We start from the raw sequence: 24,727 nt of genomic DNA on the forward strand, positions 1-24,727 counted from the left end.
TTCTGGGAAACGTTGTAGACCTACCCGTAATTTTTTATAGTTAACTATTCTTAAATAATTGTGAAAACCTCTGAGCCCCTGGGCTGGTACAGATTGAATAACATATGCGAATGTTCATGGCAATTACATTTTGCAATTCCGGAAACCTATGGGCTTAGGCAGTAGTTCAGGATACAATGATAGATCACGTGATGTGACTAAATGATAGAAGGAACACAAAGGCGTTATAATGTTTCAGCTCTGGGATGATGCTTTGATTATATCTATGACAAAGTGAATAAATCTACTTATTACTGTGGTTTGTATCAGAAACAGCATTTATCACATATTTTCAAGTATAAATCATATATTCTCCCATCAGGCAGTCCTGTGTTCTTATGTGTTTAATACAGCACAATTACGTTAGGCTTTCAATAAGACCTGACGAGGACATAAACCTTACCATAACTATAGAGATTGGCGCTATTTTATGAAAAAACAGAAAGTAGAAAATACACTTATTTCGGGTACTTGTGTGCTCTGCCAATGCTAGAGGACTGATACAGGTCAGCCACATAAAAAAGGACTTATAGTTAGTTTCAAATTAATGGGAAAAACAAGGGTCCGCCGGGTTCACCAATGAACAAGCAGTAAATGTGTTAGAACTAGAGTGGTTCTTATGGCTTCATTACAAATTCTTAACAAGTGGGGCTCAATCACTGCTCTGGTTTCCATTTCAATACATCTTTTATTTTGCTATCTCAGGCCATGGCCCTCTGCATCACAAGTAACTCCAGACATGTTTAGCCTCCTTGGGTCTCGTAAGCACCCTAGGGCTCAATATGCACGGTACTGTTGAAGCTTACCATGGACGAATCATATCTAGTTTGCCTATACTTCTGGCAGAGAGGTCAGGTACTACCAATTTGGCCTGGACTGCCTGTTTTCAGGGAGGGCCAAGAGTCATTTATTAATGCATGTAGCAGCACATCTTGTAATCAAACAGTGTTCTAGAATTTGCCCCAGACTAGATGCAGATCACCTTTACCTGTTTTCTTGTATAGATTGACGATATTTCATAACCTTCCCTTTGCAGGTGTGGAAGGGAATTGTTTTTTGATCAAAATATGTTGAGCTTATTATTAAATTCTAAATGGCATAATATCCGTATGGGGGGTTGAATCGGTAACATGATGCATGGAATATGGGATGAGAATTTATTAAGTACAATCACCTGATTGTAGAGTCTTCTGTAGCTAATGGCATTTTCCAAATAATAACTTAGTATTAGCCACTATTAAGCTAGTAAAATGACTTACAGAGTTAACTCTCACCGCTGACATTTGCTGTGAATAGCAAGTCACGAGTTCAATTAATGTCAAGGCTTATTACGCTTGAGAAAACATGGTTTAGTAATTTGGAGCCTTCCTAATGCACAACATTCCCTCCAGTACTTCTGTGTATTTGCGACCACGGTTCAGGTTCAGCTTAACCAGCACTTCAAGCATCAGGGGACGGGCACTTACTCATAGGGTTGGCCCTAATAATATAAGTCAATGTAATAGCAATGGCTCTTGAGTAAAGTCACAAACTTAATCCATAAGCGCTTCAGAATAGTGGTGCACATTTTGGTATCAAACCAGGAAGGCTTTGTAGGGTATATTTATGCCAACAGGTACAACTGTTGGCCATCATTTTCAAGTTGTACATTAAATAACCTGCACTGTTCCAAAATATAAAAGGTCTCAAATAGTATTACAATTTTCATGGTTCAACACTGAATTACGATGACGCACCCCAGACTGCCTGTTACAAGTATTTAGCGTGTTTGTCATTCACACGACATTCCTGCAGAGTGGAATCATAGATTTTGTAACCGGTACGGAAAAGGTATTGTGCTTTGAAACACTACAACGTCAATACTGTCTGTGACTTAGTCTGAACAGGTCCTCAGGCTCAACCGGATGCAGCGTGAATTTGGCGGGCTCCAGGGACACCTCTTTCAAGAAAACAGGCTGTCGCCCCCTTTCTCCTTGTGACTTGAGTACACTAGGATTTTAGGAGCAGAAAACTGAGTACAGAAGTAGCGATCAGGTTGCAGGATGTCATTAACTAAAAGATTACTTTAGCCCAGGACCTAAAAATGTAATGTGACTAGTGGGCGACACCAAAGGGGATGATGGACAGAGCGTTGGAGCAAATCAAACACTCACCCCCAGTCAACTGATCTGGGTTTAATCCATCATCATTCTTTAGCACACTCTACCACCCCAGTTCAAACATGGCCATATGCAAATCAGTCTGACCCTGTGCCTCATGGGAACAGTCCAGCCCGAACTGCCAAGCCATGCCTTCCCTGGACCGGAAACAAGCTTCCGAGGACCGGTTTCTGGCATTTCAGCCGTCTTCAGCCCGGCTTGCTTGAATCCAGTGGCAAAGTGAGCAAGGGACTCACGTCTGAGCATACCCTGCCAACTTATGGCGAACAAAGTGATACAAAACCGTCCATCACCACCCCCTTTTGTACCGCAGAGTAAATTAATCAGCATGACGCCCCTGTGAGCCGACCACTGACTGAGAGAAGTGGCTGCACTGGGGGCTTCAAGGGCTGGCATACCATAGGCATCAAATGTTTGGGTGAGTTGTGGAGGAATGGTGCTTCTCTTCCCTTCGAAGACGTACAAGAAGAATATAGTTTGACTTCGGCTCAAAGATTTCCCTATCTGAGATTCACACAAGCCCTACAGAGACACATACAGCGGGGCACGGTCCTTCCTGACCATTCCTACTTGGAAGATAGGCTCCTGCGGAACACATGCTTAAAAAGGCGGCCTCAACAATATATTGTAAACTCATACACAATATGCCAGACCCCCTTTTGGCCCTCCGTGCTGCCTGGATCGACAACCTAGGCAATATAGATAATGAGGAATGTATAGAGGCACTGCAGAACTCCAGGTAAATTAAAATCCGCACAAGATTTAGGTTGATACAGCTCAAGATACTGCATCACTCCTACTACCCACGCACACTACTATACAAATGGAGGAGGGCACAAACAGCTTTCTGCACCAGGGGCTGCCAGCAGGGGAGCTCCTTTTTTCATATCTTATGGGAATGCTCCAAGGTTACCCAGTTTTGGCAAAGAGTCACCCTAATAATGGCAAAAGTGTCCCAATGGACGCCAAATGGCTCCTTTTAATGATCAGGCGAGAGACAGATAGATCCAGATATGTCGCAAAACTAAATATCGCCAGGTGCTGGGATGTGCCCCAACCCCAACCCCAAAGTTAGTGACTGGGGGGGAGAGAGATTTAGATTGGTGCCAGCGAGCAGAGACTGTGTATAAAACTAGGGGGTGTGCCAAGAAATGGGAGAAGATATGGGCACCAAGGCGCAAGTACAGGAAGACATAATGGGATACGGGACGTACACCATAGATTTATCAAATATGTAAGGTATGATAAGCCCTTTGTGTTAACTCACTTTCTGCTTCTAATGATGACTTTTGTGATAGTATTTCTCTTTTTATGCCTTAGAAGACAGAATAGTCCTCCCATCTCTGACGAGGTATTAATGTCTCGAATCGACCTAGTGATGTGCATGCATATTTTCTTAAGAATGTACTGTCCCTTGAGCTTGTTCAGTAAAAAGATTTTTTTTTAAAAATATTAGAGGAAGAGGTTGAGTTTTCAGGCACCTCCTTGGCCAATGAAAAGGCATACAAGAAGAAGGTGGCAAAAATAACTTCATAGGAAATCTGACAACACAAATTCAGAGTATTGATAAAATAGGAATAGCGCCTCTAATCTGGACTAATGACAATGACACGCACTTTTAGTCCGGGAAAAAGGTTGGGGCACATTACAGAAAGATTTTGCTCTAAATAGGTGTTTCTTACTTGTATGGTTCTCTGGGCTTTGTCCTGAGTAGCTGTAGCGATCCAGATACACTCCTGGCTTACTTCTAATGGTACGAAGGATGGACGAGAACACACATTCTGGCCGTTTTTATTTCAAACTGGTGTCTGAGGCTCAAGAATAACAAATTTGATCTAGAACCCAAACTCTGCAGGAAGGTAGTGTGAGGGACAGCCACATGTGTGTGCCAAATGACCCTAACTGAGAAAGAGTACCTATGTGCGTGGTGGAGAAACCTTCTGGGAATAGTACAATGTTATCATGTAACTTCTCTCGCTAAAGCCCTTTTCACAATGAGCTTTGGAAGCCTTTTGTGTTTAATCATCTTACCTTGTCGAGAGAGCACAGAGGGATCCCACAGCGACAACGTACTTTGCTGGACCCCATCCAACATATTCAAACGCCACTGGAAGTGGGCTCTTTTCATCTAGTAGATAGTATGGCATCATAAGAGTCAAAGCAGCAGACACCCCAAAATAAGCCATGAAGCAGACAAGCAAGGAAACCACAATTCCAATTGGTATGGCTTTTTGAGGATTGCGTACTTCTTCACCTATGGAAGAAAAAGAGAAAGCATTTGTAGGGCATAGGGCAGTAACATTACACAGAATGCCAACTTTAGGGCCTACTGTGAGCCAAATATAATGCTGCATTTTCTGTATGTTGACTTCCTACAAGCAAAAAATGGGTTTAGGTGGAGATCAATTAAGGAATCTTGGCAAATGCTGATTGTGTCTTTAGTAAAAAAACATATTCCTTCATTAGAATGAACACATCATTTCAAGAAAGCCTTTATTCACAGATATTAACACACAATAATTCAAATAAGGGTGTAAAGGTATCAAAAGGATACCGACAGCAGTAAAATAAATGATCTATCAAAAAATAGGCCGGGTTTAGTTGATTGTATCAGAACCTTTACCTCCTCCTTTTCAAATCACAAGAAGAAGTATGGCCACACAAAGAGCAACGGTACATTGAAAACATGTTTTTTGGAGCTGCAACTCCTTTGTTAATATTGACGGACCGTGAAACAAGTATGTACAACACTTCTGACACTGGCAAATCCAATACGTTTGGCTTTCATTTTCAGTCATAAGTCAGACCTATTAGGTTTTCCAATGCTGGGGCCTAAATAATGCATCCATGCAGAACTGTGAACAAATATGTATGGCCAAAAAGATCTACACCCAAGAAGAAATATGAGCAAGAACCGTTGCAGGCTGGGAGAGGTGTGATTATGGAGATGTGTAGGATGGGAGATATGGAAAGAAATAGTAAGGAAGAGGCGGAAAAGGGAGAAGGGTGGAGAAGAAAAATGTGAGCACAGGGAAGACAGGGAAAACTGTGGGTGGGAAGGTAAGGACTGGGTCCTGGTGTAGGCTTTGAGTGATGCAGGCATTGAGAGACTAGGGCAGAGAGAGGTATGGCAAGAAGAAGTGTGGGCAGCAAGTGGCGTAAATGGAAAGGATTGAGGGCTGGGAGAGTGCAGACTGGGTGCAGGCCGGGGGATGTATGGGCCGGGAGATGTATGGGCTGGGAGATGCAGGGAGTCATGGTTAGGGAGCGTTACAGCTAGAGAGAGGTACTGGTTGTGAGAGGTGTGGCCACCATGTAAGCTGGGAGAGATGTGGGCAGGATAACGTCCGGGCAGGGAGAATCCCGGAAATGGAGCGGAATGAGTATGGAGAGGTACAGGCAGAGAGTGGTGCAGAGAGAGATGGGTGAGGGTTAGATGCAGGTTGGAAAGGGTGCAGAGAGAGAAGGGTGAGGTGTAGGCACATGCTGGGAGGAGTGCAGCGAGAGATGGGTGAGGGTTAGGTGCAGGCTGGGCAGGATTTAGAGAGAGGTGAGTGAGGGTTAGGCACAGGCTGGGAGGGGGGACAGTGAGAGATGGGTTTAAGGAATTGCTGTCAAGAGATCTTCCAGGTATATAATGAATACGAACAATAGTCTCATGCATACGTTCCCATGTAGTACCCTCTACAAGACTTGTGTGTTCTTCACACCTTGTTCTCACAAATTGACATATTATTAGTTTAAAAGAAGCAAACATATTACTGGTGGGCACCCATGCACATTATCAAGGAGGCTATGAACTACAGAGCACTGGATTTACTGCTGCCAGTATTTTCCTTACCCTTAGATCTATGGTCCCAATTTTATGAGAAAAGATTGCTATCGAGGATCAACTTTCAGTAGTTAAGACTAATAAGAAGGAAATCAGATTTTAAGCTAGCAGGTTGCAAACAATAAAGCGCCCTAAGGTTAGCCAGGCTTTAGCACTAACTCTGAAAACTGTATCCAGAGTAAAAAGCATAGGGGATGGCTAATGGTTGCCTGGAAGCCTAAGTTAATTAGGCTGAATCCTTTAAAGGTGGCATTTATTTTGCTTGTGCATTAATAACTTTGGTGAACAAGGTGCTTGAAAGTAGAAACATGGACAGATGCTATAAACAATTCAGTGTGCAAGAGACAATGAAGATGCTTCTAGGCGTAAGGTACTGCAGGAACAAAGCTGGGATCTGAAAATAATCTCACTACTGAATGGGAGAAAAATGTAAAAGAAAGTTTTGCCATGAATGACAGTGAAGTTGCTCAAGTGAAACTTGACTTCATGATGTCATCAATCCATTTGCCACCCTACAACGATGGTGCATATTTTCTGCAAAGAACCTAACGGAACCCTTGAGGATAACTCTCCCCTCGGGTGGAGGAAAGGCTGCTTGTAGGTTGACTTCAAGGTTGCTATAGTAAAATTAGGTATTTGAAGTTATGACAGAATGACTTTGCTCCAGAGAATGCCGGGCTGTGGCATTGGGGGATAGCGGCCAGTCAGGCTCTGGGAGTAAGGCCTTGTAGCTGTGAGCTGTAGCTGAGCTCCCACACATAAAGCCCAAACAGCAGAATCTCTCGAGTAAAACGGGTTCTCTGAGTACATCTCTGAGTACTTCCTTCATCTTCTGTATTTTCGCCAAGCATGTAGAAAATCCTCAGGTAAAATGCATTGTGTGCTGTGTTTAAATCAAACCAAGAAAGGGTAGAAAACATAAAGTCCACATCAGGTCGAAAACACTGTTTCATCATCATGTATTATTGAATAATCACGTAGCACCTTTTGGCAAGATGGCCTCTCCTTACTATAAACTAATTTCTGTTCTGTGAGCTACACCGATCCTACAATAGTGGGTCACACAGGCTGAACACAACAGGTCAGGAACCATCAGTTACATGGGGCCTACATTTGACTTACTCTCAGGTGCAAGCACTCAAACCTGTACCCCCCTCACCCCTCTTGATGACATGGGTGCAACCATTTAAGCTTCTATAGATGAAGTGACTTTTTGTTGCCCAGTGCCAGCAATGGTACAACACTGCTGCTTTACAGGCGGTCTATCAATGCCTGTTGGGGCGTTAGCACTGACTTAATCTTGACATATGTAGAACCAGCATTGTCATTTTACATACGTGTAAATAAGCACAATTGGTATTTTTTTCTTACCAGTTGTTGCAATACAATCAAATCCAACAAAGGCATAAAAGCAGGTCGCTGCCCCAGCCAAGGTTCCTGCAAACCCATAAGGCATAAAACCACCAACTCCATATGAACTGGTTACGTTGGATACTAATGGATTTCTAGAAAACAAAATAAACACAAAAGAGACATTACAAGACAAACAAACTATATCACTCCTGGAGGCTCTGTCTGTCTTCAGCAGTGCAGTGTTTTACAATTCCACATACTTTAAAAACCATAATGAAACTAGTGTGTCAAGTCCATCCTTAGAGCTGGATGTGCCCCAGAATGTCTAAATAGTAACACTTGCATGCGAGTGAAGGTTAGGAGGAAGTACTGGAAATAGATGTGGCATCGCTGGCATGCAATGGCGGCTGATTCCTTTCTTAAGTAGTGGGGCGATCAGGCGGGCACTGATGCAACACCAAAGCTCTCACTTTTGGCCCGTTATAAACAGTGTTCATCCCAGGTCACAATAAAGAGCTACCGAGTTGAGGCTGAAGGCAGTGTGAGTTTCTCACGGTGTGTAAAAACGAATTAAACAGTATACTTAATAAAAAGAAAGAAAAATATACTTACCTACTCTAGCCCTCTCCAGTCCTGCAGTTCAGCAGCAAAGGATCACTCAGCCAACTCCCCTAACCAATCCAGAACCAGCTCTTATGCTGTTAACCAACATGAAAGAAGCGCCAGGATTGGTTGGAGTGGGCTGGCTCAGTGTTCCTCAGGGCCGGTCTGGGAATGCAAACTGGCCCTGTGGGTGGGGAGTTACGGAGGGTTTGAGGGTGCGTGTGGAAAACACTGTAGCTGCTTTTGTTACAGGGGGCCGCTGTTGCAGCTATGCCCCGGTAACAAAAACGGCCACCAGGGGTCGAAAACCGGCCTCCACCCTGGCGGCACACCAGGAAAACGCCTGCTGCCTGCTACAACCAGTCCGGCCCTGGTGTTCCTACAGGCACTAGAGGCCTGTGCCTGCTCTCCAGCCAGCTTTCTAAGACAGCTCGGCTGGAGAGGTTTAAAGTGCGTATGTCAGGCTGGCCGTCGCAAGACAGATTTGATAATAGTGCTACTGCAGTGTTAGTTTGTTGCAAACTTTGTTGCTGGCCCTTCAGTCTGAGGAAAAAAGAGTAAAGTGACCCGACATGCTCCCTAAATAACTAATCCCTTGAGAAGCATTTCAGTGACAAAACCAGGGTTGACAAGGGCCCAAATTCGAGCAAAGAAAATGGGCCTCTTATCCATAATGAGAGTCGAGGAGATACTCATTTTCCCCTGTCCCCCTACCTCAAGGTGCAGAACTCAGAATAGGGCAGTAATAAGGCTCCCGCTGCGGTATCACCTCCCCAAAAACCAGCCCAGTTAGAATAAGTTCCTAACGGCCAGTCCACCAAGATCCTATAAAGCTTTTCTTTTCAGTGATATCTACATGTCAGAGCATTCAGAACATCTCCAGGAGTAAGCAGGTACACTGTAGGTTGCCTTACATTCTTCTCTTCCCTTACACCTAATCCTGAGCAGGGGTGGGCGCAACTAGCGAAATTTTGTGAAGCGTAATCATGTGGAATTAACTAAACACTCTGCACAATTAAGCAGAACTACGCAAAAGGAGTAAGTGTGAATTTAACACTATTTTCTAGTCCCAAAAATGCCCCCTCATGTCCAAAATAGAAGCGAGGATACATTTTGCACTAAGAAATAGTGCTAAATTCAACAGAAGATAGTGAATGCAAGCAGCAAATTGCACTTACTTATTGTGAACATGGGGTAGGGGTTCCCCCCACCTTACTCCCAGCATCTAGCCCTAGTTTCTAAGGGCCAAATGTACCATGCAAATTCGCAATCGCAAAGGCCGAAATTCGCAGAATTTCGGCCTTTGCCAATCCGAATTTGCTAAATGGAATGTATGAAGCAAAACTGGTGCAAAATAAGGAATCACAACATTTGCGATTCCTTAATTTGCAATTGCATTTAAGGAATCACAAATTTTGCGATTCCTTAAATGCAATGTATGTAGCAAAAAATTAGCAAAATGCCCTTAAGGAATCGCAAATTACCACCAACTTCTAGTTGGTGGTAAGTTGCGAATTCCTTAAAAAATGCAAATTTTTCCTTTTTTTCAAAGTGCCATGTGATGCACATACATGCCCTTAGGGCATGTATGTGCGCCACATGTGCACCCATGCATATTTCAGGGGTGCAACAGGGTGTCCTTTGGACACCCCTGCACCCTTGAAAATATTCTCAATTTGCGATTAGCAAATTGCGAATCGCAAATTGAGAATAACTTCCCATTCATTCCTATCGGCTTCCTGGCCCATAGAAATGAATCGGAAAGTATTCCTTAATTGCGATTCGCATTTTGCTAATCTCAATTAAGGAATTCTAAGGAATCTCAAAATAAATGCGATTTTGTACATACATAGCCATGTGCGATTCTCAAATAGCGATTTCTTAAAAATCGCTATTTGAGAATGGCAAATGGGTATCTTGATACATATGGCCCTAAGTGCAAAACAAATGGAAGCAAGGACACATTTTGCACACAGAAAATAGTACTAAATGCAACAGAAAATAAGCATCAGCGCGAGCCGCCTCTCTTGCTCGCTAATTGTGCTTTTGGGTAGGATGTTTTCCCTAAACTACTGTTAATTACCTGAACAGCTGTAATTGCGTTATTATTGGTAAGTCTGCATCAAAGAGTTAATCAGAATTCCCAAAATTACTTTGATTATTCTGGCATAATTAAGATTACTCAAAGGCCTAATCCTGAAGACAATCCTTAGGAGGAATAAAAAAACTGGCAAAAAACCATCAAGTCTAGCCTAAATGTAAAAGTGCTTCCTCAGTTTGTGTGTGTAATGTGCGCCTGTATGAGTGGGCTAGATTCTATGTGTGGAGTATCATGTACATCACACTGCATTGGAACTCAAGCCACTTGCTGCAGAGATCTATTTGCATGCAACACATTCTATTAAGATACCTCTGGTGCTTAATGCACATGTTGGAGAGATGCATGTGTAATTCCTAGGTTAACCTGCCTTCTGCAAAACGTAGGATTTAATGTGTAGGTCACAAATTTGTGTACCATGTAGGATACCTTTGTGTAATAATGTGGTTGTTACTGAGATTCTTGTGTTACCTGAAGGTATTAAGTTACAACAGTACAATCATTGCATTTTCTATGTTTGCAGTACAACTCACTCATAACATTTTCATTAATGAAACAAACGTTAATAAAATCAATCGGTCTCGCCTTTCTAATATGAGTATCGAGATGTTGGCTTTGTAAAGTATAGTTTAGAAAAAAGTGAAAAAAGCAAATACATATCGTATGGCACCTCATAACTGTACATTGAAATCAATGTTATCAATGTTAATAAATGCCATATGTTAAAAATACATTTCACTCTGGAAACTCTGAACAGAATTAAAAAAGATTATGGAAATAAGAAAAGAGCAACTTCCTATATATTCAAAATAGTGCTTTCTCAAATAGAGACCTTGCACTATCTTGTAGACATGACAAAAAAGCATGAAGTAAGGTTACTTTAGTGGGGCAAGTGTGTCACTGGGGACAAGAAGTGTAAACCGCAGCTGAAAAGCAAGTCATTGTGATCGAAGACCGTGAACCACAGCAGGACACATGTTTTCTAAAAGAGGGATGTGCTTAGGGCACTGGGTTGGGGAGGCAGTGATTGGGCTGTATATGGGAGGCTTTTGTAGGAAAGGGATGGGGGATAGCACATTTCTAGTGTTATTGCTGCCCAAGTGTACTCTACAGAAAAGAAAAAAAATAGGCATTCTAATATGAAGGATGAAAGCGCTTGACAGGAGTAAGCACTGTACTTGGGACTAGACTATGGGGGAAGAAGAACACACACTTGTGAACACATACTGCAGAAGCATTAGTTGTGTATTAAAAATGAAGACTCGTTCTACAGGAGGGTGAAGAGCAAGCAATAGTTAAGAATGCACCCTACAGGATGAGAATGAAAATGTGAAAATATGCAGAACATACACTCAAGAAGAAGAGTGTAAACCTGTAAAACCTGCAACACTGGAGGATGGGGTCACATGAATGTACAGGATGGACACATTAGGGAAATGAAGAGTGTGAAACTGTAGAGCGCTCACTGAAATACGATAAAGACTGCATCAAGAAAGCATTTCAAAAGAACGAGTAATCTGCCCACAGGGAGCACAAACAGTACAAGAACAAGCATTGGTAAATGCATTAGATTTCACATATGTGATTATTAATAATTTTTTGGGGTTGTATATTTCAGCTTGGGGAGCATTTGTTCAATATAAGTTGCAGAAACTATGTAAAGGTTTTATGACTTGTTTTTTGAGAAAGGCAATATGCGCAGTAACTACGTTTTTCACACAATTATGGATTATCTGCATTTGCTAAATAATCCATCATCAGATGCATAATCTGCAGCCTTTAACAACAACCAAAAAATGTTTCTAGCCAAACGCTTCAAATGTTACTGAAAACGCAGTGATAATAATAATCCACATTTGTAAAGCGCGAACAATCACCCATTAGGGTCTCTAGGCGCTGGGGGCCGTCGGGAAGATTAAGCAAGCTATTGCCCAGAGTCACATGGTGCTGGGCTAATCTGCCACCGGAGCCGGGGATCGAACCGTGATCCCCAGATTCCAGCATCAGATTCCAGCGTCAGTCGCCCTGGTCGCGGCGCCACACCTCTCCCCTAACGTGAAATGCCCATTGCAAAGGTTGACTAGTCACCTTTCTGTTGCTTTTTGCTATATGTGGGTGTCGAATGAGCTGCGACCTCTATCCAGGCAGTGCTCACAAGTGTAACAAGCAACATGAGGGAGGAGGGTGTGAAACATAACAGAGAGGGGGCGCACTGGGTAACATAACGGGGAGCGGGAGGAGGGTGGCGCACTGGGTAACATAATGTAGAACGAGAGGAGTGCAGGGGGGCTGGGTGACATAACATAGAATGGGAGGAGTGCGGGGGTTGGGTGGCATAGCATAGAATGGGAGGAGTGCGGGAGCTGGGTAACATAATGAAGAGTGGGAGGAGTGCGGGGCTGGGTGACAACGCAAAATGGGAGGAGTGGGGGGGTGGATGGAATATCATAGAATGGGAAGAGTGCGGGGTTGGATGACAACGCAGAATGGGAGGAGTGCAAGGGTTGGGTGGCATAGCATAGAATGAGAGGAGTGCGGGGGTGAGTGGCATATCATAAAACGGGAGGAGTGCGGGGGGTGGGTGACATAGCATAGAATGGGAGGAGTGCGGGGGTGAGTGGCATATCATAGAATGGGAGGAGTGCGGGGTTGGGTGACATAGCATTGAATGGGAGGAGTGCGGGGGCTGGGTAACAAAATATAGAGCCGGAGGAGTGCGGGGCTGGGTGACATAACTTAGAATGGGAGGAGAAGAGCGGGAGGGAGGTTGGGTGACATAACTGAGAGCCCAGAGGGGGTCTGGGTGACATAACAGAAAGCGCTGTGCAGGAGCCTAATCAGTGCTTAATTTGTGCAAGTGAGGATTATAGTGATGCCAACATTCTAATGCCACAGAAATAAATGATTTAAATAGGCATTACATTGTGTACAGGAAACATGTATTTTAAAGAGAAGCTTGTGTTGTACACACCTTCATTTCTCAAAATGTGTTAAGGAGCAAAAATACAGCAGGTTGTTGAAAGCAGCAGCCTGTACAAAAAACATTTACTGTGCTCAAGCCCAACCCTTGTCTGCAGGAATGTATGCTCGTCTGTATGCAGCAATTTCACTCGTTGACCTGACATGCGAATCAGGTTAATTAGTCATTAATATAACAACGTGTGAAGTTTTTTAAAATATACACAGCAGTGCTATCCATTTATCAAGTTTACAGGAAGTGTGGTTGGCACACTGGAAATGCTAAATATGCGCTATAGCTACATTTTACGGTATAATGCGCTTTTTGAAAGATAACTTTAAGGCCTTCAAATTTTGTACATTTAGGGCCAGATGTAGGTCGGTCGGTAACGGCCGAAAATTGGTATTTTCGGCCGTTACCGACCGGTATTTCAGAAATGGTATGTAGGGGCATTATTTTACAGAATCGGTAAATTTACTGATTCTGTAAAATACCGAATCAGTATTTTTACCGATTCGGTAAATCTGAGATGTAGGTGGGACTCTTCTGAGTCCCACAAGCCTTACCGAATCGGTATTTTACCATCAAATCCACATGTGCATGCACACCTATGCCATATGACAGGCAGACCTGCCCTTAGGGCATGTATGCCTGCCACATGGCACCCGAGCCTGTTTTGGGGGGCCAGAGGGTGTCAAAGTGACACCCCCTGCACCCTTGTGCAAATCGGTATTTACCGATTCGGTAAATACCGAATCGGTAATGCCCATTCATTCCTATGGGCTTCAAAGCCCATAGGAATGAATGGGCATTACCGATTCGGTATTTACCGAATCGGTAAATACCGAATTCTTCAGAATCGGTATTCCAGCACATATGGAATACCTACATATCCACCCCTTAGATTTACCGATTTTTAATTACCGAATCGGTAAAATTCGGTAATTAAAAATCGGTAAATCTATTTTACCTACATCTGGACCATAGTACCATGCAGACGGGGCACAGAAAGGTAAAAACCTGTAAACTGGGCGTCAAATGGAACTCTGCGTATGTATTAATCAGTCTGACTTCGTTAGAGCCAAAAGGTGCTAAGGGTAGATGAACAGTCAGTGTTGTTATTGGAACAAAAAGGTAAATGGCGTCACAAGCTCCCACCACATCCCATCCCTCTTGCCTGTAAAACAGTACAAATAACAGCGCAATGTTTGCACATGAAGAACAGGAAATAGAAGCCTACAACCAATAGAAACAAGGAAAAGTAAAGTGACAACCACAAGGACCAATAAGAAGTGAAGGCGGGATGTGAAGTGCGCCCCTTTTAGATATATTTAATACAATAGATTTCACAAGCACAGCGCAAGCACTCTGCAGGTGAAACCTAAAAAGGGGATATGCAGGAACGAAGAACACGCAAAAACTATGAAGTACACCATCTGAGAATGCACTCTTGCATTTATATTCCTGGCGAGGAGCATGTGGAACAGGAGAAGAAGCTCGTATGTTAAGCACATCATGTGGGCACTTGCACGGAATAAGGCTTGTGCACCAGTGCACAAGTGCAATAGGCAGCGGGTACCGTAGAAGTGACTTGGTATGCTTATCATTGAGCAACTCATGACAGTAAAAGTACAACTTGGAAACCCTTTATGCTGTAGTTCATGCAGAAATAAGCATGCAGAATTTGCAATACCAAGGACAGTGCTTCAAGAAAGGTGACATGTTAACAGACGTGAGCACTTGTTGAGAAATTCTGTTGGACACATCACCTATTTCAAAAGACTGTACAAAGCATGTATCTTATAAGACCCCTCAGAGCACATCACAGCAGCTTCATGAACAAGCACCGGCGGCAATAGTGTTTTCTTGCTTGAACCCCATCATCACCTGGTTACTGTGTCACTTCATTTGAGACACTTTTCCTTGAGGAGACAGAAGCCTCTGCTAATCCACCTTTCACTCATCTAGAATTCTGATTGCACATTAAAAAGGGTGGGAAGGGGTTCCATGGACGCCCAGACATTCCCATGCAGGGGGTGGAGTCACTCACTGCTCCTTCTTACAGGGGAATCTCTGCCCCTCTTTTCAAGTGCAGGCTGGCGGCCTCTCCAGTGGAAGAGACTCAGCAGCTACAAGCAGATGGTCTGCCTTTCACCAACGCGCTGTCCCCAGTTCTATGGCATAAGGGTCTGTTCTTTAATTAACATAAGTGTAAATGGCCAAGGAATATGCACAAGTGCCATTTTACTGGAACGTGTTAATGAGAGCTGATTATGAATCACATCCACACATAAGTAATGTCAATAGATGATGGTTTGACAACTGGATTGTAGGAAGGAGGTGTGATATATCTTAGACTCAAGTTCTTTCTCTGAGAAAACCACATTAAAGTGCATCTGCCTGCACAAAGGCAAAGTTAGTTCAGTGAAGGACAAGGACAAAGGGCAAACCGCAAACGGAAACAGAGCTAAAAATATAAGGGTTTGTTTGTATTCTGGAGTTTTATTTGGAAATGGGTCCCAGTGCTTAAATGAAAAAGCTTGAATACAGTCTTCTAGTAATAAACAGTGTCCCTGAGTACATGGTTGTGCCTCTATGAGCATAAGGCATGATGAACCATTTAACCCTAGACCAAATCAACGCGGGAATATAATTAGCACTACATATACACATTTAAAACAAAGGTTAACACTAACAACCGGTCAAAGATGGAAAAAAGCGTGAAGTCGGACTTTGGGGCCTTGTCAGGGGTATGAAGCACGAGGCAAATGTTCTAATACAATACAGATTACTCCACAATACATACATACCTGCACGGCCGGCAAGGGTCTGAACCCTAGTAACAATAATTAATATTGGTAAAGAACGAATATATCACCCCTTAAGGGTTTCAAGGCGCTGGCGGCCAATGGGGAGATTAAATGAGCTATTGACCAGAGTTCCATGATGCTGAGCTGTGCTGCCATCGGGGATTGAAGCGTGAGCCCCGCGCACCGGAGTCACCTGCTCTGGCCGCTGCGCCACATCACTCCCATACCATACTCAGAACAAGACCATACTTTAAAAAATATATTTTGCTTCTACAGAGATAACAACAACAAACAGCATATGACTTGCTGAAATTACATTTCCCGTTTGCCCCTCAACATCTGGCATTACAATTTCACTTCGTGATAGATCCACGTGGATTGGTGCTCAGTCATTTCCCCCATCTGTCAAAGACTGATACCTCAATCTCAAATAGTTCAAAAGCGGTTCCTAAATGTCCTTGGGCCTTGACGTCATTGGTAGCTCCTCTGCATAGAGTTCCAGGTTTCCTTATAATACACTAGCAGCCTGATTCATGTACGGGCCGTTTTGCGTGGCCCTAATAGCGAATCATAGCGACTCGCTATTGAGGACACGCAAAACGGTATTCATGTAGGAATTGCTAAATAAATAGCGATTCCTACATGTTCTCTATTTGCGAGTAGAAAATTGCTACTCGCAAAAAAAGGAATAACTCCCCATTCATTCCTATGGGCCAAAAGGCCCATAGGAATGAATGGGGAGTATCCCTTATTTGCGAGTAGCAATTTACTACTCGCAAATAAGATAGCGATTTTAAGGGTGCCAGGGGTGTCCAAAGGACACCCTGTAGCACCCCTAAAATGCACATTTGAACAGGTGTTGCGCACACACATGTCCAAAGGACATGTGTGTGTGCAACATGCAACTTAGAAAAATGCTTTTAAAAGCATTTTTCTAAGTTTTTGCTATTTACCGAGAGGTCTCTCGGTAAATAGTGGCCCAAATTTGCAAAATCGCAATTTTTGAAAGTATCATGAATAGCATTTAAGGAATCTCTAATAGAGATTCCTTAAATGCTAATTCTCGCATATTAGCTAATTCTTCATTAGCGATTTTTGCATTTGGGATTGTGAATCCCAAATGCCAAAAGTGCACTCGCAAAAGGCAAGATTCTGAGAATCTTGCCCTTTGCTAGTGCAATTTAGCTTCATGAATCAGGCTGTAGGCCCTTTATCCATTGCTCGGGCAGTGAGACTGCCCTGCTCTCCCAATTCATTGCCAGCCTCCTCTTTGCAAGAAGCAATGCAATTTTTATAAACTTGCAAATTGTACCTTTAAGAAGGGGCGCTAAACATAGTAGACATGCTTGTAGGCTACATTGCAACGCAGTGTCAGTCATAGTTCGCAGCCGAAGTACCACTTCCACCCAGAACTCGTGCTCTCGCTGACATTTCCATGCCAAGTGTATGAAGTCTAATCTCTGCACCCCGCACCTCTTGCATGCATCAAACTGCCTAATACCATATTTGTGCAACCTAACTGGTGTATGGTAAACTTGATGTAGATATTTGAAATGAATAATGCGAAGGGTGCCATTCGGCGTCAGGGCATCTGTAGGCTGGCAGCTGTACTCCCATTCTTTCTGTGTGAGCTGGGGCCGAATCTTCACATTCCAAACGGCTAGGCTTCTATCAGTGGCTGGAAGACTTTCGTGCCTAACCACTCTGTATAACTTTGTGATTATTTTGTGACGTGTGGGACTTACTAGTAGTGTCTGCAGTGATTGTAGTGTCGGCGGCTCATAAGGAAAGGTGTGGTAGAGTGCCTGTACAGCCACCCAGAGTCTGTGGTATGTGAACATGAACAGTGGTGTCTTATTTTGTATGTATTGCAACTCCTCTATTGTGAGCAATTTACCATTCGTGAACAAATCTTGCATTTTGTCTATACCTGCTTGATGAACAGAGTGCATAGCCCCCGCTTTCTGCATGAACGATAGTGCTGCATGATGCACTAAGGGGATCATGGGGGCGTACAGTGGGAGTTTCACTGCTGAGCGCCCTATGGCCTGCCAGGCTGCGATTATGCAGTCAATGGTGTTGTATTCAGTGTTGGGTGATCCCCGGCTGGAGTGTGACAGGATGCTGTGTAGAGGAATCGGGTGCGCATCTCCCTCTTCCACCGCTACATGTGGAGTAAATGCGTGAGGACTGTACCAGTAGTGCGCATATTGTGCTTGAGCGCAGAGATAATATGAATACAAATTTGGTACATTGAAACTTCCCTTTTTGTAGTCCAAAATAAGTGTATCCCAACCCACCCATGGTTGCCTGCCTCCCCACACCAGTTTCACCAGTTGAGAGCGTATATTCTTTAAAAAATTGACTGGGCAGTTTGATGGGTATGTTGCTAAATAGGTACAGAAATCATGTAGAACTATTATCTTAATAAGTGCTATTCTGTCCGTAAGCGACATCGGCAGCCAATCCACCTGGACACTTGGTGTTCTAGCTTGCTATCTGCTGTGCCATAGTTTTCCCTCACCCCTATTTCTGGGTCGCGATTAATCCATATACCCAAGTACTTCACAGGGTCAGCAAACCTCTCAAGGGGGAACTCCAGAGCCTGCTGAGTAGTGTTCTCAGTCAAAGACACTATGAGCAATTTGTTCCAATTTATGCTGAGTCCCAAGAAGCACCTGAATCTAATATATTCCCATAGAATTGGTGCAAGGTACCTCTGTGACTCCCTAACGAGCAACACCATATCATCGGCACACAGCGAAATACTGACAGGCCACAATTTAAAGCGCAATTCTGATTCTCTGTGACGGTACCTGATGATGCAGGCCACAGACTCCAGCAACACTGAAAATAAGAGCGGCGAGAGAGGGCACCCTTGCCTTGTCCCTCTGCAGATCCATATAGGATCTGATGTTAGTCCATCTATCCTGACACAAGCTGTTGGATTGGCATAAATCAACCGCACCCATCTACAATAGAACTCAGGGAGCCCCATTTTTTGCAATATCTGGAACATGTAACTCCACTTAATAGAGTTGAATGCCTTGGCAGCATCTAGCATGACTGCCACCGCTTGAAGGCCGGGGTTTAAGACGTGATACAAGGCAAATTTCGTGCGCAAGTTGTGTGACGTAGATCCTTCTGGTATAAAACCAGATTGATACGGTAGGACCATATTCGGCACCAAGGGCTGGAGTCTAGTGGCTAGTATCTTTGCCAAAATCTTTGCATCTATGTGACAGTGGGCAGTATGATTCGCATCTCAATGGTGACTTATCTTTCTTTAGGAGAGTAATTATCAGGGCTTCTCTGAGTGTGGATGGTATCCTGCCTGTTTCATAGGCCTCTACATACATGTCCACCAAGTGAGGTACTAACTTGTCTGCAAATTCTTTGAAAATGTGATTGTGAATCCGTCTGGCCCAGGCGATTTCTTGTTTGGGAGGGCCCAAATTGTATCACGAATTTAAGCCACCTCGATCGGTTGGGAGAAGTAATCCTGTTGTCTATTTGACAGCCAGGCAAGTGCAATATCAGCTAGGTGTTCATCCGACTCGCTCGGGTCGGCACTACCCCTTGAAGTGTACAGGTCTGCGTAAAACTTCTGGAATTGCGCAACGATTGCATGCGGAGTGAAGTGAACATTCCCAGAGTCATCAGTGATCTGTGCTTTACTGTGATGGTCATTACTCGTCTTTATTCTAACAGCTAGGTTGTGTCCTGGCCTACCACCATCCCCGTACGCTCGCGCAACATGTCTCTTTGACCGGTATCTCACCTCCCCCGCCACCAACTCATTGTATTCTAACACTGAGGGCCAGATGCATCAAAAAATATTTTGCGATTCCCTAATTGCGAATCTTTGTGATGTGCAATTAGGGAATCGCAAAACGGCATGCATGAAAGTGAGCAGTACACTTTCTGTGATTCCTAAGGGGTCACAAATGACCTACCTCATGAATATTAATGAGGTAGGTCGCAATTTGCGACCCCCTGGAAATCGTAAAAATGTCAGGGATGGTGGCCTGCTGAGATCAGCACACCACCATATCTGTGATTGATTTTAAATAAAGCAATACGTTTTTTTGTTAAGCAGCCTGTATTCCTTGAAACGAGATGCTTTACAAAAAGAAAAAGTAAAAGTTTTCTTTTCATTTTTTAAGAGGAGGCACGCCTGCTCTAAAAAATGCTTATACAAACATTCACAAAGGGGAAGGGGTCCCTAGGGGACCCCTTCACATTTGACAATGTCTTGCCACCTACTTGAAGTAGGTGGTAATATGTGAATATTTTGCGACCGCATTCCCGGTCACAAAACATTCATGTATACTGTTAGGATTCCCTATTTGGAAGGGACGCCCTAAACACGTCCCTTCCAAATAGCGAATCACAAGCCTGGGATATGCAGAGTGATCTTGACCGGGTTGCGATCTGACAAGGTTCTAGGAAGCTTACCTATGTCAGACACCCATGCATTCACACCCCCACTGAGTAGTCAATAATCTAGTCTTGACCAGCTTGCGAGAGCAGTGGATGTGTGTGTACCTTCCATCCTGTTAGCATTCTGGATCCTCCACGTATCTATGACCCCAGCTCTTCCATCCCACCCCTGATAATGTGGGCTGCTTTAGGGGAGTGCCCCCCCCTGTTGACTTGATTTATCCTTGGATGGATCCAGAGGCGTGTTTAGGTCACCTCCCCATATTATTTCTGATTTTGGCCACTCACTGAGCACACTCAATAAGCCCACGAAAAAACCTGGCTCATCCGTATTAGCCCTGTATACGTTCACTAAAGTGAGAAGCGTCCCACATAGTTTGCTGTAGACCATGACGTACCTTCCATTGTCATCACCAACAGATTTAATGAAAGTGAACGTGTTGCTTTTCTTTATGAGTATAAGTGCTCCCCTTGCGTACGATGAATATGAAGAAGCCAAACTGACCCCAGTCCAATGTGTGCCCACCCTAGCTTCGGTGTTCCTTGTCAAGTGCGCTTTGTGAAGGAAAACTACCTTAATATGATGTCTATCTAAATGGGCAAGTACTTGTCTGATTTTTAGGGGGGAGTTCAAACCGCGTACATTCCATGTCACACATGATAACGACATGCTATACGCATCTTCCACTCCAGCCATCTAGTATACCAGATACAAAATCTGCAAGCATAGGCAAACTACTGTAAAAAAAGGATCCCCACGATATCAGCAAGCCATACAAAACAGTTCCGCAATCCCCCCACCCCTGCCCTCCCACAGCAGCATCCCAAACATGCTGAAGATTAAGTACCCAAAGACCAAGAACCCCAACCAGAGAACAATACTTGTCCGTTCAAAAAAAGGGGTTCTCCCACTGAAGGGTCGTCAGGAGCCCAAACAGCCTTCTTACCGGAGGTGGCCAGGCGAGGCACACATCAAATAGCCCCTTAATCTGCACGTATGAGCCAGCAGTGTGACTAACTAATTCGCACATGAACCTTGTTTTCCGCTGTCAAGCCCACGAACCAATGATCAGCCTGTGTCCTCTGCCTCTTGTGAGCGATGAGGTCGTTTCATCTTTACAACTTTTTTCAGAAATTCCTGCACCGCTTTAGGAGAAATGTAATGTAAAAAATATCGAAGAAAAGATTTAGAATGCAAAAAAATCGACTCCCTATGCTTAAACAGGTAAGTACCAAAATATTGAAGTTAAAAATATAGACGTAAAACATATCAATTAAAAAATATAAATAAAATAAAATAATATACACTAAATCTATTAAATATTAATATTATCTTTAACAAAAGAAATTACGTTTTAACTAAATATAAAAAATAAACGTTATTAAAAAAAATTATAAATACGCAAACATAATGATTTATACATATACCTATATTTACTTTAAAATAATTTATTAACTATTATCTTTATTTATTTTTGTAACTTTTAAATTATATAAAAATAAAATATATACATATATCAATAATCCAAAATGTTAAAAAAATTCTATAATTAATTAAAACATTAAACTAATAAAACTAAATTAAAACATACATTTCGCAATACAATAAATACAACAGTAGGGAAAATGTTGGATAGCAAAATAATTAAATTTACTATTCCCACTCGAGTGAGTGCAACAGTAGAGAAAGTGTTGGATAGCGGAGGGGTAAAAATTACTATTCCTACTTCAAAGAGTGCAACAGTAGGGAAAGTGTTGGATAGTGGAAGGGTAAAATATACTATTCCCACTCCAGTGAGTGCAAAAGTAGGGTAAATGTTGACTAGCGCAAGAACTAAACTTACTATTCCAACTCCAGTGAGTGCAACAGTAGGGAAAGTGCTGGATAGCGGAGGGGCAAAATTACTATTCCCACTCCAGTGAGTGCATCAGTAGGGAAAGTGCTGGATAGCAGAGGGGTAACAATTACTATTACTACTCCAGTGAGTACAACAGCAGGGAAAGTTGTGGATAGCAGAGGTTTAAAAATGACTATTCCCCGGGGGAGGAGCTACGCTAGCAACCAAGATGGCCGCTTAGGCTCCCGGCTCCGCCGACCTCCGTATCCTGCCAGATGATCCTGTCGATAATCCTGATTTAACGCCCGACCTCCGTGTGGATAAACCGATGCTCACTCCGATGGTGCAATTTCGAAAACTTAATTTGCTTGGGTGACGGAGCTGTGTCGAGTTGAAGTTTGCGGCCTAATCCAGCAGGAGAGCCGGGGCCTCGAGTTTTGATATGGCCGTGTCGTACTTGAACAACATCGGCCTTGAGATCCGATCAGGGTCCGGACTACCGCAGTGGAGGTTTTTTCTTTGCCCGATCTCGACGGCGCTCATCTTGCCTGATCAACACCGAGGGAGGAGTGACGTGGCACGACAGTGGCCGGGGGTGGAGGTCCCTGGCCCGCGGACCCGGTGGAGTCCTGCCGGGGTTCGGTGGGTCGGTCGGGGTCTTCGCTCACGGAAGCGAGATACATATTGTTGCTGCAGAAACCGATCAGTCAACTTCCGACGCCGTCCGCTCCGCTCCTGCCTGTTCCCCCCGGGGAAACCGGGCTCCCCGGGGGAAGTGAACGTGAACGGTGTTGAGCGTGGAGAAATGGACCGGACGGAGCGTGAGCCGTCGCTGAAGACATATTGGCACCCATCGGGGCACTCCATTCACATGTGGATGCCCTGATTAACAAAATAATGACGGGCTTATTGGAGATGGAGTGCGTGAAAACGGACCCTGTTACGACTCAGGTACTGTTGCAAGCTACGATTTCAACAACAAATATCTTGATTCTGAACGAGGACCCCGTGCGACAAGCTGAGCTACAGCCCTCAGATGGTCTCCTGGAAATTCCTGAACCCAGCGTTTTGAACAAATTGACATTTCTACCATTATCACTGACTTTGGGAGACTCGATTTGCGTACCCCTCCCGGAGAATCCTGTGGGTGATTATTCTTGGACTTCTGTCCCATCCTTTCCCTCTTCAGTGACTGCACGATCTTGGAGGAAAATAAGTTGGGACTATCCGTCCATGAATGAGTGTTCCTGTGCTGCTGAAGTCCTTGAGAACCTACTGACTTTGAATTGTTTTGTACTGCATTTACTCAGACTCCTTTTTCACTTTGCTTCTCCTGTCGCAGTAATAGTCCCACCGGGAGGGGTTCACATGGTTCGGAAAGGCCAGGGCTAAGAGTGATTGACTGCACTTGGTATTACGGCCCTATTGGATGTAAAATTAGTGGCTGTTGGTCCCACCGGAGGTTGGGCGGTGCATTACGGCTCCCCCTAATTTATTCTTTGTGGTTTTAGAAATTATTGAATTTTCATCTTAGGGGGTGCTAGTCTCTGGCAGGGGGGAAGGAGACCGGGAGCTCATATGGAAATGCCCTCCCCCACTTTTTCTCTTTTCCACTTTTGGAACCTAGTTAGTTGGGGGCGACAGGCACACTGCTACTGGGGGTTAGGCGATAGCCGTTAGCAGGGGTGCAGGGTGGGGGGATGGGTTTATTGTTTTCTTTCTGTTATCGCTCATATGGTTTTTCTTTTTTTCAATTTCTTTTTAGTTTTTCCTTTACTAGCAATATTGTCGAAATATCCTGATATTGTTCCTTAAATTCTAGTGTCTGGTTGCCATGATTCTCCTGCTGTTTTGATTTTATGGGTGGAGGGTCTTGAGAGTCCGCATTTAAACGTTTATCGATCGTACTGTTGCAAATCTTATACTGTACTCAATAGCGCGGGCCTCTCAGGGATTCTTCTGTTGCTCCACGTCTATCCTGTTATCGTACCAGTTCACCCTATTATCAATGTATGCATATATGGCACCGGATATGTCTATTCCTTTTTTCTTTTTTAAAATAATAAAAAGATTTATAAAAAAAAAATGACTATTCCCACTCCTGTGAGTGCAACAGTAGGGAAAATGTTGGATAGCGAAGGGGTAAAAATTACTATTCCCACTCCAAAGACTGCAACAGTAGGGAAAGTGTTAGATAGTGGAGGGGTAACATTTCTATTCCCACTCCAGGGATTACAACAGTAGGGAAAGTGCTGGATAGCGGAGGGGAAGAAATTACTATTCCCACTCCAGTGAGTGCAACAGTAGTGAGAGTTTTGGATAGAGGAGGGGTAAAAATGACTATTCCCACTCCAGTGGGTGCCACAGTAGGGAAAGTATTAGATAGTGGAGGAGTAAAAATTACTATTCTCACTCCAGTGAGTGTAACAGGAAGGAAAATGCTGGATAGCGGAGGGGTGAAAATTACTATTCCCACTCCACTGAGTGCACCAGTAGGGTAAGTGCTGGGTAGCGGAGAGATAAAAATTATTATTCCCACTCTAGTGAGTGTAACAGTAGGGAGAGTGCTGGATAGCAGGGGGGTAAACATTAT

The 24,727-nt window shown here is 43.7% G+C and overlaps 1 protein-coding gene across 7 annotated transcripts in view; it reads right to left on the reverse strand.

The window, feature by feature from the left end:
• SLC7A2 (solute carrier family 7 member 2) overlaps window positions 1–24,727 on the reverse strand; it is a 641,379-nt gene that overhangs the window by 144,403 nt on the left and 472,249 nt on the right. For all 7 annotated transcript variants that reach the window (XM_078678125.1, XM_078678124.1, XM_078678123.1 and 4 more), the window contains 2 exons: window positions 7,402–7,535; window positions 4,230–4,452 (listed from right to left, as the gene is read on the reverse strand). In XM_078678125.1, coding sequence (XP_078534251.1) covers window positions 4,230–4,452; window positions 7,402–7,535 — 357 coding nt within the window. The remainder of the gene's footprint in view (window positions 1–4,229; window positions 4,453–7,401; window positions 7,536–24,727) is intronic.

This window comes from Lissotriton helveticus, chromosome 2_2, assembly GCF_964261635.1.
Source record: "Lissotriton helveticus chromosome 2_2, aLisHel1.1, whole genome shotgun sequence".
Lineage (NCBI taxonomy): Eukaryota > Metazoa > Chordata > Amphibia > Caudata > Salamandridae > Lissotriton > Lissotriton helveticus.